General features: G+C 36.6%; 2 protein-coding genes across 4 annotated transcripts in view; one reads left to right on the forward strand and one right to left on the reverse strand.

Moving 5' to 3' along the window:
- Window positions 1-1,572: 1,572 nt before the first annotated feature.
- LOC144963169 (small ribosomal subunit protein eS7-like) overlaps window positions 1,573-13,644 on the reverse strand; it is a 174,632-nt gene continuing 162,560 nt past the window's right edge. Inside the window, exons 1-7 of one of the 3 annotated variants that reach the window (XM_078896889.1) lie at window positions 13,437-13,484; window positions 11,585-11,662; window positions 9,024-9,095; window positions 7,561-7,701; window positions 7,030-7,082; window positions 2,253-2,403; window positions 1,573-1,690 (exon numbers count right to left, since the gene is read on the reverse strand). In XM_078896889.1, the coding sequence (XP_078753015.1) occupies window positions 1,613-1,690; window positions 2,253-2,403; window positions 7,030-7,082; window positions 7,561-7,701; window positions 9,024-9,095; window positions 11,585-11,662 (573 nt within the window). In that variant the 5' untranslated portion in view covers window positions 13,437-13,484 and the 3' untranslated portion in view covers window positions 1,573-1,612. Of the gene's footprint in view, window positions 1,691-2,252; window positions 2,404-7,029; window positions 7,083-7,560; window positions 7,702-9,023; window positions 9,096-11,584; window positions 11,665-13,319; window positions 13,485-13,644 lie in introns of those variants that run through there. The other 2 variants (XM_078896891.1, XM_078896890.1) reach the window with 2 other exon arrangements.
- On the forward strand, window positions 4,232-5,985 carry LOC144963168 (uncharacterized). Its single transcript, XM_078896888.1, has one exon. The coding sequence runs from the start codon at window positions 4,358-4,360 to the stop codon at window positions 5,969-5,971; it is 1,614 nt and encodes a 537-aa protein (XP_078753014.1). The 5' UTR covers window positions 4,232-4,357; the 3' UTR covers window positions 5,972-5,985.

Here is a 13,644-nt window from a genome sequence, read left to right on the forward strand (position 1 = left end):
CAACCAAATGCTTACATTTCATTATACATTAAAAATAACAAATATAATAATACATAACAGAGAGATGATTTACAAGGAAAAAATATCTCCCAAAACAATAACGGTAGACCTGTAAATTCTCTGTCAATTCGTCAAATTCAAATATTTTAAAAAAAAGAAAGAACTGAAGAAAAAAAGAATTCACAAATCGTAGTCGAATGACCATAAAGTAATTAGGAGTGTTCCACAATGCTACGCAAAGCTCATGGGAGCCGTTTATATCAACGATGGATTTATTGCCAAGGCTAAGCGGCACTTTTTAGAATTGGCTGAACACATCCCAGTGTAAGTTCACACAGCCTTCGTTAAATTATACATATTTTCACTTTCCAACTTGACGTGATCCCAACGGTAGCCAACTTTAACTGAGCCGCCGAGCGATAAATTTCACTGTTTCATCTAAGCCAAAATTGACCACATTTACGAGCTGGGTTTTAAAAGTATAAAAAAAGTAAAATGCGAATGCCGAAAGTCACATCTCTAGGAGATGATAATGGGAGACACCTTTAAATCGAAAGTTAGATTAGGATAGATTGCTACAAGCACATTTCGATTGCCTCGCATTGTAAACAAACTGGTTGACCTTTTCTTCACTGATAGGGTAACCTGATTATAAGGAACAATGGTAAGTAGCCTAATTCATTCCCGTTCAAATCAGGACGTTTTCTGTCATTGTTTTGCTCAAGCCCAAGCGAGCTTGCTGTTTTGTGGCGATTTGCCTTCATTTCACCTGCCGAAGTTTCTTCTTAATTCACTTCTACTTAATAATTCAGTGTATTGGCCAGAAATCATATTTATTTAAGTTTTTTTTTCTGTCATTAACTGATTGAAAATCAAGTTTGCTCATTGCTACATTCTAATTTTCTCACAATGACTGGGCTGTTCGTGGATCGCAATTCAGACTTGTCGAGCATCGTTAAAGAGGAATAAATTCAATTGGTCATGGCTAGAAGTTAAAGATGATAATGGTGATTATTTTTCTGACTATGCCATAAAAATTCCAGATGCAATATGACTTTGATGAAGTCATCTTTACCTATATGAATGACATGCTTATTTAGCATTCCTACTTCTACATCAAATTATGGCAGTCATACTTCCAGTAAGAAATAACACCCACTATTTTAATGTATTGTATATATCACTCTCCTCTCCAATGATGCCCTTATTTGTTAAAAAATAATTGAATCTTCAGTTTGTCGAAGAGTTTCAGTCAATTTTTACAGAGCTCATTTACAGGTCTAACTATGCATTTGACTGTTTCCCTCCCAGTCCCAGCCAAGGACTCCGGCCAGGGCCGAGACAAAGCCAAGCAATCTCATACCAAGACAAAGAAAGCATGTTGGAAAACATATGAGGGGATAGAAGACACGGTAAGTACCTCCATGCCCACTGTGGAGGTAGGGAACCCAACCCAGAAGATAAGAATGGAAAAAGACAACAGATAAAGCAGGAGGAGGGGGCAGGAAAGACCTTACAGTAGCTGTACCTCCAAAGCATGACAAAATCAGAGACTGAAGCAACCAAAAGCAATAACATTTGTACATTTTCAATATATTTATTACTTCCCACATTACAAAACAAACTCTGGAAATTCAAATAGCACGTCTTTGCCTGTCAATTTCCTGTACACAGATACAAAGGCATCCAACTGTGGAGGAGAAAAACGAAAAATAAATAAATGTTTGGATTTCATAGACAAAAATTGAAACAAAAGAACAATTATAAATGAGGGGAGGGGAGAATTGAGTACAAGAGAGAGGAATAAAAATACACAGCAGTGTAGTAATGAAGGAGCAGAACAATATTTAAAGTCGGATTGCTGTCTAATAAACAAAAGTGGTAAAAATAACAACAATAAAAAAACAAACAAAACCCAGGAGCTGACAACTCTGGGAAAGGCAAAAGGGGCAGAAGAAATTGGCTGGAGCATGTTCCAGTGTGGACCCACTGACCCAGAGGGTCAACAAGATCACTCAAGTAGGCTATAATCAGTGACAGGCCTACACATAGGTGGTCTAACAATCTGGGGCAATATGATGTAAAAAAAACTTGACACTTTCAGAAACTTATTAAGAAAATGATATGTGATTACTCGATGATACTGATTAAGACGCCGACATCTCCAAAGTGATAAATTCAGGAGAAAAGACATTCTGAAATTTTGCCTGAGTGAGTAAATCTAAGGAAAATTAATTCATTTTGATTCCTACCTTATGCTCAACATTGTTTTGTTGACCCTTATCTAGATGTACTTTGGTGATGCGGGTTCCATCCAATTTAGTACGAACTCTCCTGCCAACAATCTCAGCTGGGAAACACAGGTCTTCTAAAATGGCATCATGTACAGCAGTCAGTGTACGACTGGAAAAGCAAAAAAAATGGCAAGACTGGTGAGAGAGCTTTATAAAAAATTGTCATACGAAGAAACCGACCACAATGCAATAACCATGGTGGTCTTACAATCTTTCGTGGTTCTGCGATCATCTAGCAGCCATGGTATGCAAAAATTCCAGTCTCGACCTTGATATTCCTTCGACCAGAGTGAAAAGTTTTAATTGGCATCTCTGCCAAATCAGAATTTACCCTTTTAACAATGTCCTAAAAATACACTACACCCTAGCAAGGGTAAATAACCCATGCTTCATCCATATCGGTCATTGCATTTAAAAATTGTAATTTATACACAGGGTTTGTTCATCGTCCACCAGTACTGAGAATACAAATCAAATTATAGTGCAATTTCTGGATAACATAAACGTCTGGCCAAAGCTTATTTTCTCTGTATTTTATCAGTAACAAAAACTCAAAAGACATACATTTAAGTAAATTCCATTTTAAGTTAAGTCCATATACCGGTAATCAGCAGTTGACAATGCTTGATACATAAAAATCTAGTAAAATGGGCAACATTATGTTCAGCACTATCTCATACTGTTAGACCAACAAGCAAAAATATTCCTACCCATTGCCAAAGAGATCACTTTGTTACAGACCAATTAGAACCTACCAAGAATTCATTTCATCGCTGCTGCCATCTAGTGCACAGAAAAACAGTGCTACCAAGGACTACCAGATGACCAAAATTGGCCACACAGAGAATCGAGACTCAACCATTTATCTTATTTTACCTAAAGGAGAAAAAAAAACTTTTCTTTTTCACGAGGACAAAATCAATGTAGTATTAGGCCGTGTGAGATTCTATTTGACAACTTTTGAATTGAAACCGACCCATGGCCACCAGGCAGCACTGGTGCTATAGACAGTGACAGTCGTCATTATTGATCACCAATCGTTGACGATTCAAAAAATGTTCCATTGCATTAATTAATGTCATTTAATAAAAATACCACACCCATGCTGGTCCAAATCCCGGATAAATGACAGATGGCATACAAGCACCTTGTTTTCCTCAAAACAATGACTACACATTGGAGAGTGAATGCATAACTGGTAAACTCTTTGTCCAGGAAATTTACATATAATAGCATCGTTGAGATGTGTATCATCACAAGCACAGTTCGCATCGTCATTATCATGGGTCTCACCACACTCCCCTTTTCCATCTAATTTTAAAACCCCAGTAATGACAAATTACACTCCAGTAGTTTCCCCAAACTCATTCTAACGTCCCACATTTTTTCTACCATACCGTAGAACGGGGATACTTTGCACTAAGGGGTTAAATTGCACAAATATGACTTAAAATGCGAATGTCCTTTTTAATGAAGAAGGAAGTTAACAATGATTACCATACTGACTCTTCAATGCTGGAAATACCATTGGCTGCCATTTTCACCATTCATTGTTTGTTGATATCAGCCAGCAGGTGCTAGAACCAAGCCAAAACACCAACCTTTATTTCTTCGAAACCAAGGTATGCAGAACCTTCTACTTTTTTAGAATATTTCTAACATTCATTTAACCTCAGCACCCCTCTTTATCAATAGAAAATATGATTAAATAGACATGTTTTTGTGGATGTGTGACAGAATCTAGGGGTTCCCTGATGAGTGGCCTGTGCAAAGTTGCCCCTGTGTTTGAAAGCATGTGAAGTGGTGTGTGCAATGTTGCCCCAGGTTAAGATATGTTAATGATTTGTTTGTTGTTCCCCTAGGATGATTTGAATGTATATTTTAACCAATTCAATCACCTGTTACGTCATATCTCATTCTACAGAACTTAGTCATCTCATCATTACTACTCTACATCTCAATATTACAGGTATGTTATAGCAGACTACTGGTACATCTGAATCTAATTCTCTGTTTCATCTTTGTATTCCCCTCCAGATCTCAGCAGTACCTGTATCCCCAAAATGCCGAGAGTACACAAAAGAAAACCCGGAAGCCGGTCATATAAGGACTATAGTGAAGAAGTTCTTATTCAAGCACTCAATGACTGCAAACACGACAAAGTTCGAGATGTCGCCAAACGATATAATATACCCTTCAGAACATTATATAATAAAATCAAAGGTGCTCATAAGAAACAATGTGGACGACCAACTATTTTCTCCTTTGAGGAAGAAGAACAGATTGCCGAACACTTGGTCACATGTGCAGACTATGGGATGCCGTTGGAAAAGTTTGACATTCGTGTTATGGTTTCTGTATACCTACAGAAGATCAACAGGACTGTGCCTCAGTTTAAAAACAATATTCCTGGTCCTGATTGGATATCATCTTTCATCAAACGACATGAAATTCTTACAACGAGAATGTGCCAAAATATAAAGCGAAGCCGGGCTGGCGTTGAACCTGGTGACATTGACAAATATTTTGAGCGGTTGGCAGTCTCACTTCAAGACATACATCCTTCTAATATTCTTAATTATGATGAGACCAATTTGGCTGATGAGCCTGGTCTCAAAAAATGCATCTTTCGACGAGGTGTAAAATATCCGGAAAGGATAATAAATCACTCGAAAGGAAACATTACTGTTATGTTTGCTGGTACAGCAGATGGAGAAATACTTCCGCCATATGTCATATACAAGTCGCAGCATTTGTGGAACTCGTGGTGTGATGGGGGTCCTAAGGGCACTCGTTACAGTCGCACCCGTAGTGGATGGATGGACAGCGAACACTTCGAGGAATGGTTCAACTCTATTGTTTTACCTTGGGCTCGTCGAAAGGATGGACAAATAGTTGTTATTGGGGACAATCTAAGTTCTCATTTGAGCCCTAAAGTTTTGGACATTTGTGCTGAGAGAAACATTCGTTTTGTTCTCCTACCACCAAACAGCACTGACAAATGTCAGCCATTAGATGTATCGTATTTCGGACAGATGAAAAGACACTGGCGGAAAATCATGGAGGAGTACAAAATGAAAGAGCCAACAGCAACGTCTCTGGACAAGGCGAAATTCCCATCTCTTCTATGCAAATTGATGAATACATTGGGCATGCATGGCCGTGACAACCTCGTGGCTGGATTTCGTGCTTGCGGAATCTATCCTCTAAACAAGCAGTTGGTCTTGAAGAAATTTCCGGAATTTGCAGCCTCTGGGGAACATGATAAAGAAAATCTACACAGAGCTGTGTCCCCAGCAGTACTTGAATATTTGAAACAATTCAAATACACCCCAGGACAGAGAAGGAAAACAAGCAATGGTGCTCGAAAGCGACTTAACGTTGAGCCCGGAAAGTCTGTTTCTGCAGAAGAATTGATGTCTTCTACGTCAAACTCAAATACTCAGCCCTCTTCCCCTGTCGCCTCAACTTCATCCATGGGCCCTGAAGGATTGTTACATTTACAAGAAAATGATTCTGAACTTGAAGCTCTCAAAGATTGCCAACCAGAGAATGATTCCGATACCAGTGCGGAAGATTCGGATGCATCAACATGTGTCTCGACAGAGCAAGATGTAGACTTAGATCTGCTAGTTTCCGACAGCAGCGACGAAGAATGGCAACCACCAAAGAAATGATCCAAAGAATAAAGATTAATTGACTGGCATTTATTGATTATTATGGATTAAAGTTGATTTAAACTCAATATTATGACTTGTGCAAAGTATCCCCATTTTGAAATTTTTGAAAATATTCAATAAAAAATTCATTACACCTAAAATAACCTATATTTAATCTTTTTAAGTATGTAGATTTAAACTTTTACCTCCCACCCCTAAGAAAAAAACAAAAAATGCCTGAAATGAATTATTTAAATAGAATTTATTAAATCTCAAAGTTGAAATTCGTGCAAAGTATCCCCGTTCTACGGTATTCTGTATTATCACCTAGAAAATTTTTTAATAAATCAACAACAGGGTTATCAGGGTTGCCAATTCAGAAGGCAAAAATTAACTGATTTTCTGGACGAGCACATCCACCAACCCTTTCTGAACATTGGGCTCCAGTAAAAAGACATTTAGTTATTACCCTCTTCCCTTCAGCAGGATTGAAAAATATACTGAGAGCCTTTAACATACTGAAAACTGTCAACTTGTAATGTGCCCGGTGATTTCAACCACTGATAATTAGTGACATTAACACATGACTGAACATTTCTATTTATTCTTATCACTTCCATGACAAGCACATGATTTGCTAATGATTGGCTATAACAGTAAATTAATGTGATACAACAACCCCTCCTCCAACACAAACACATCAACTATTTGTAACATGTTTAAAGTTACCTCCCTCAACGAAATCAACAAAGGAAATAAATAATAAAGTTCCCATTATCCATCCTCAAGAGGAAACTTGTCTCAGTCTGACCCAACAGAGCAGTGGCTTGCTGAAGGCCACATAACTTTGTGGACATTCGAACTAGGTATCTATCAGGTACAAAGCAAAGACCATTCCAATGAACCACACTGCCATCAAGTCATTATGGCAATGTACGGTTTCAACGAACTTCCGCATATCCTGAAGTTTTGAGGAAACTGTGCTGGAGTGTATCATAATAAAAATAAGACAGAAAGAAAGAGAAAGAGAGAGAATAAAAGTAAAAGTAGAAGATTAACAACACCAGTATACATACCTTCTTGGTCTTTTTTGCATGCTTCCCTTTGCAGGTTTACGCTGAATTTGTCTCTGAAAAACAAAGATGAATTGTGACAATACTGTAAACAAATAAATGTAAAATGGGATGCCAAGGGCACTAGAGCTGTTCACCCCTCAAATTGTTTATATTTAAAAAAGAGTAATATTATAAAAAAAACAAAAAAAAAACAGCACATGTCGACGAAAACCTGTCGTTATCTCCCTCGTCAATTATCCAATTACAGAGGCCCCAGTCAAATCTTGAAAAAATGCTCGAGGCCTCTAACCAAAGACTGATAGGGTTTCCCCATTGACAATAAATAGGTGTCATACTAAAAAAAAAATAAAAAAGAAAGAATTACAACATAGGTCTTTGGATTACACTGGTCACAGTGTACGGATTTCACACCTGGATAGCAGCTAAGAAGTTTTGACGAACTTGTTACAGAAACCATAGACAACAAGTAAACTAAGCTGTGCAAGAAATGCCTAGCTGGAGAGAATATGTTCTAGTAATTAATATACCAACCTTGGCAATGAATACAACTGGTTTTCCACTGAACTTCTTCTCCAACTCCCTGACCAAGCGAGTTTGAATCTTTTGGTACTTCTTGAGTTGTGGAACTGGGACAAGAATCACAATGGCCTTCTTGCCTTTCATGTCGACCTCCTGAAATAGGAAATTGAATGTCAATTGCAAAGAAAAAAAAAAGAAAATAGCAGGACATATTGTGCCCATAATATCCCAATTATCAAACTATATAAGTAAAATCCAAATGTATTGTGGACTGGAGACCCAACAGCCACTATTTATTACATAATTGTACCCTACCAGAGCTTTTCTGTGTGCATATTCCCCAAAAGATTAACAAGGATCAGTTCAGCAGGAGACATGAGTGTTGCCCACAGATTGAGACATGTCCTACCTACTATTAAAAATGCACCATTCTACATTCCCTGAATGTTACAAAACACGAAAGAACCAAGAATTTCTAAAAGCCAGTTCCAATTCGTGGTCTATCCCACCCTATACAATCGAATGTCAATATTTAATACAGCCATAAATCACAAAATTATTAATTGCAATACAGTTCCAGACTGCCCCTTGGATCACTTGGGGCTAAAATGTATAGGAGGTAGGTTGGCTGCTGCAAAGATGTTCAAATAATGCAGTGAAACCTGAGTTTTGGCATCACTGCATCTATAGACAGGAATCAGACTACCCGATTAAACAGAGGAATGTGGGCAAAAACTACAATAGAAGAGAGAAATAGGATGAAACTAGACCAACCCCCCACCCCAACTGACTCAAATTAATATGGACTACTGTAAGCATAAGTACTAAAAACACGTACTTATCCTCTTGGTGATGGATCAGCTTACATAAGGCTGATGTTCTAAACACAAGCTACAGTTTTACTTGGAGTCAACGCTCCAAACCAGATCTAACACACAACCACCGTCTCCATACAGACCACATTGTTACTGACGAGACATATAGAAACATTTTTATGGTTGAATTTCTTCCAACCATGTTAACTTTTACAATCAACTTCATGCCACAATTATCTAAAATGCAAATATAACAATGTTGGTTCTACGACTCAACAAATACAACAAGATTACAATTAGAGTAGCTTGCTACTGCTGAGGCCAGCTTTCTTCTTGACCCTGTCAAACAGGAACTCTTTTGACAACGAAAAATAAATTTCTTTCTAGAACCGTTATTCCCCAAAAAGGTACCTATAATTCTATCGCAACAAAAATCAAATGAAATAAATTTTTTAAATCATGACAATTTTGCTTACTATATATAACACCATCAGTATCCATGACATTACTTAGTGTGAAAATTCCAACCATCAACAGTGAAATTATTTTTTTAAATAAAATCTGAAGATAAAAAAAATATGAGGATTATTCAAATTGCTGAAATAGAACATATTCAACAGTTTCAGAGCTGATCAACTTAATTTAGCTAGATTGTCTTACCATAGCCCCAGTAATGAAGAGTTCACTCAAGGATGCTTTCAAATCAGAGTTCATCTCCAGCTCAAGGAGTGCCTGCAAGGGAAACCAAAGATTGAGCTAATCTTAACACCAGGAAAGCAAACATATATTTTTAAGCATTAGATAAAATATTCAACTTTTAGAAGATGTGCCTGTGCATCATGAATTATTCTCTAAATCACGTAGATCTATTCAATCATGACTGATAAAAAATCCCCAAATCCTGGAAATCAGCGGAAGACAAACATTAATTATTTACAATTAATTTAATTTACTATTATTATCTTTATTCAGGCAAATAAACAATAAATAAGTGGTAACAACTTTATACTTCTCCATAAAAAAACCATAAATACTGCATTAGTAGGTAGGTACTGTGGTAAAAAAAATTCCAATTGGACTGTGCTTAATGTAATCTATAAAGCGTCGTTCAACGCGAATCCAAAGATACCAAAATGTTGAGAATCAGATAAGCAAAAGAAAATTTGTATTAGTTTAAAGACTGAAAAATCCACTCCCATTTGCCTTTGTGACCATAAACTGGGATTTTTCTGGGATGTGGACAGGACTGCCACTCTCAACACAAGAAAAATTGTAATATTGCTTAGGGATTTTATGACAATTCCCCTAGCCCGAAGTACAAGTTAAAACCATGACTTGGTTAAATTCAGAATCTCTGGTGGTTACAGACTTTGATAAACTAAACACCAAAAATAAAGGGCATTGAATGCTCTATTGTTTGGTACTATTCCCGTTTTCCTCTTTAAATGCATTTAGAAGATATTGTAATGAAAAGATAGCTTAATGCTAGTGGACCACAAAATTTCATTCATGAAAAAATTCCCTTGATACGTAGAAAATCAGAAAAAAAATTCAACCATTTTCCATTCCAATGATAACGTTTTCAACTATCGAAACTGCTTCCATGATATCCTTGAGTGTTCCATAAAATCACACTCGATTCAAAATCTACTGAAGTAACACCATTTCAATTTCAGCTTGGACTGCCGTGGTCAGCGATATTCATTCTCCTAGCCTAGTTACGTCAGTGTTTCAGTGGAATCCACTTTCGTTTTTTTGTCAACTGGAGCTTAGTTTCAGGTTGATTCTTATAGTAAATTTTGGGGTGTTTTTAGAGTATAAAAAATTGAATAACTCTGCTTCTATATAACCTAGACAAAATTCAAACGGTTACATCAGAGTAAACCAGATTATATAGGCACTTTGATAACTGCAATCCAGTGGCCGCCGATAGGCTCACTGTAAGGTGAAACTCGTTTTTTGGAACTTTATTTTTGACCCTTTACTGTTTTGGTCACCATGGCGTTATTTGTGAACCTATATGACTAACTTTGGTATCATTATAAAGGGCACAAAACGGTGTATTTCATTCTTAATTCCTGATTGTATTTCTCAGAGAGCTTATGTAATAAAAATTTATAAATTTTTGAATGATAAGAACTTTTTAAATTATGGATACATTTTAATTATACTTCATACATCGATAGACAATTAATTGAAGAATATCTCTGCCAAATTTCATCAAAATTGATACACTCGCTCATTATTTTATTTTTTCCGCCATCAACCCCACTTTTTAGGACAAAAACCTCATATTGTTTCCCCTTTTCATTTATCCTTAATTTTTTCCATACTTTCCATCCATAAAAATGACTTATATGAAAATAAAGCTTATTTTCTGACCATTAAAATGATACCTAACACTTGCCATTTATTTTTTAATTGAAACAAAATTACTGAAAACAATAAGTGGGCCATGTTGACTGTAAAACTCAAAATTTCCCGATGCCGCGAGATGCTGGTTTTGAGGCAGCAGTGAGATCACAGATTCTCTCTGTAAAATTGACAAAAAATTTCAATAGAAAAATATAAATAACTCTGGAACCGTAGGTCGTAGAGAAACAAATAAGGTATCAAATTTTATGTTTTTTCAAGTCCCATCCCACTGACTGAGTCAAATCAAGATATTTTGAGTTTGAAAATTTATCAAAGTGCCCAGATTATATACTGTCATTTGTAAACTTAACCCTTCTACTGCATTGGGGTCAACCGGTTCCCAGTACTTGCCTAGCAAGTTTGAATGACGTAGCTAAGACATAGCGTCACTCGGGTTTGATCGCGTCATTTCATAAGTCAATAACTAGCGTCATAATCAACCCAAACAGACTGTTTGCTGATTGGATGAAACTAATAATATCAAACTACGGCTTTTTATTTATATAATGGAATTTTTACTGAATCAAGGTCGGGTCTGTGTTACGTTTTTACAACTGACGCGCGTGTGACTTGGAAAAGGTGTGTTACATTCAAACCACCGCCGTGGTATTGGGGTCGGAATGGTGTGTTACATTTATACAACAGTCGAGGATCGGGGGTTAAGCTTTATTAAATGTGCCTATAAATATTCAATAAACTAATAAAACAATAGGATATTCTTCAAATGTATCATTGCCAAAGTACCCGGATAGATAGATAGAGAGAGAGGGAGAGAGAGAGAGAGAGAGAGAGAGAGTAAAAATTACCTGGCTGATAGACGACTCAAAATCTGTGGGCTTAGGCTCACCAGCCTTTTTGACTATCTTTGCGTTTGCCGAATACATCTGTGGAGAATTTTTTTAAGAAAAAGAGGATGAATAGCTACACACAACCATCATTGTCAACAACCTAACGACTACACTTACACAACAACAAAAAATCAATGTTTGTAAACTCATTCTTCAGATTGCTTTTGCAAAGCTGTAAGTAGGTCCTACTCAATTTGAAAAATAAAATTTGTGTTGAAGTCAATTAGATTTCGAGGCAATTCTAGACTGTCATTTTTTACAAAAGTTCAGGACTAAACGACTTAAAACTCAAACTTTATAGGAAGTGTCAATTGCCAAGGAGTGAGTCCTTGGTAGTTGACGGTTCATCAATTGCCAAGGAGTCAAATTGGAACTCTTCAGCCGCATGTGGTGATTTCAGTCGGGCCTCAATCAGCTGCATGTGGTGATTTCAGTTGAGCCTCGATTTGCGCGCATACAAATCTCGAACCCCGTCACTTTCTTTTCTTCCATTCGCCATTCACTCATTCCTTGTCAATCCTTGTGGAAAGGATCAAGTCAACACTTGTTGGCATTTGTTTTTAATTTTTATGTCTTTTCACGAATTCCAAGATGAGTTAAAATAATATCAAACAAAAATTACTGTTGATTTCGGATTCAGCGGGGGGAAAAAAAACAGGACGAAGTGGCAAATCCCTGCCAAGATGTCCTAGATTGAAAAAGAAAAGTAAGATTTCCTTTATTTTAAAGGAAATATACTGCTCATCGTCTTAATATGGAATAATTAACGTAAAACATTTGTGCAACAAGATCAATCTGTGGCATTAATAGTAAATAGTTGATGATCTACCAACTGGCAAGGTCCATAACAAAAAGAGGAAATAGAGAGAGAGAGAAAGAGAGGGGGGGGGGGATGACAGAGAAATACATACACAGAGGAAAAAATGGCAGAGAGGGAAAAGAGAAAATGACAGAGAGAGAGTGTGTGTGATAGAGAAAAAAAGAGAAAATGACACAGAGAGAGAAAGAAGAGTAAAAGAGAGTATTAATTAATATTAATATTAATACATAACATCTCTCTGTGGCAATGCATCACTTCGTGACACTAAAGGTACTCCGTGGCAGTAAAAAGTACACATGCGTAGTTGATGAACTGACACGGTCCTTGGCAATTGACGATTTGACAATTGTCAAGGTCCTTGGCAATTGACGCTACCAACTTTATATTAGCAGACTGGCTTTATTACTAAATTAAATAAAGTCAAAGTGCAGCAATTCCATTGTTTAGATAATGATAACCTTTCAATTTCAAAACATTACAATGAATACCAATCGGTTACAGCCTTAGTCTTTAGCAGACATTGACAGCTGAGACTGAATACCTACAGAATGACTGTGACTGTGAATAAAAATTTAAAAAATAAAATAAAATGGTCGGCAAGTCAAGAAGATAGAACTGGATCATTTAGAGTCAATGACAAGAGGTGATAATGCTTATTAGTCGCTGTACAGCAAGGTGAATTGCGAGACTAAAACTAAAGGGCAACGATATATTGGATAAAAACAATACATTTTAAAGAGACATAATGAATGTAAAAGTGTAAAACAACGGCAAAAGAAAGCAACATTTTCTTGCTGCCGAAAATGTATGTAAACAAAGTGGCCCGTCTCAGCAATCGGCTTGCATCGACAGTATAAAGACATAAATCCTCACCTGTAAAGATTAAGCTTATCACAAATCTTTTAAGCTATGAGTCAACAATTCAAATAAGGCATTTGGAACGATCAAATAGATATAATAAAGATTTTTTTTAGTCGATCGGCTAGTTACCTTGTATGTATACGACGGTAGGGAGGAAAAGGAAATACATTGGGTCGGTCATAACGAAAATAAGCAAGCCCTGCAAAATTATTTCGCATTTTAGGAAGGAAGTTCCTATATAATTTTTCCAACTTTCTTGATTTTATTACCAAAAATTCACTCAAGTATTTGATAAAAAAATTAATAGATTCATAGCCTTTCTAATGCTTTTATATAA

The sequence above is a fragment of the Berghia stephanieae genome, chromosome 1 (assembly GCF_034508935.2).
Source record: "Berghia stephanieae isolate SIO BIC M18660-M18661 chromosome 1, UCSD_Bste_1.3, whole genome shotgun sequence".
Lineage (NCBI taxonomy): Eukaryota > Metazoa > Mollusca > Gastropoda > Nudibranchia > Aeolidiidae > Berghia > Berghia stephanieae.

Excerpts from the sequence above, each read along its gene's own strand:
- LOC144963168 (XM_078896888.1), top strand. The coding sequence starts at position 4,358 with ATGCCGAGAGTACACAAAAGAAAACCCGGAAGCCGGTCATATAAGGAC.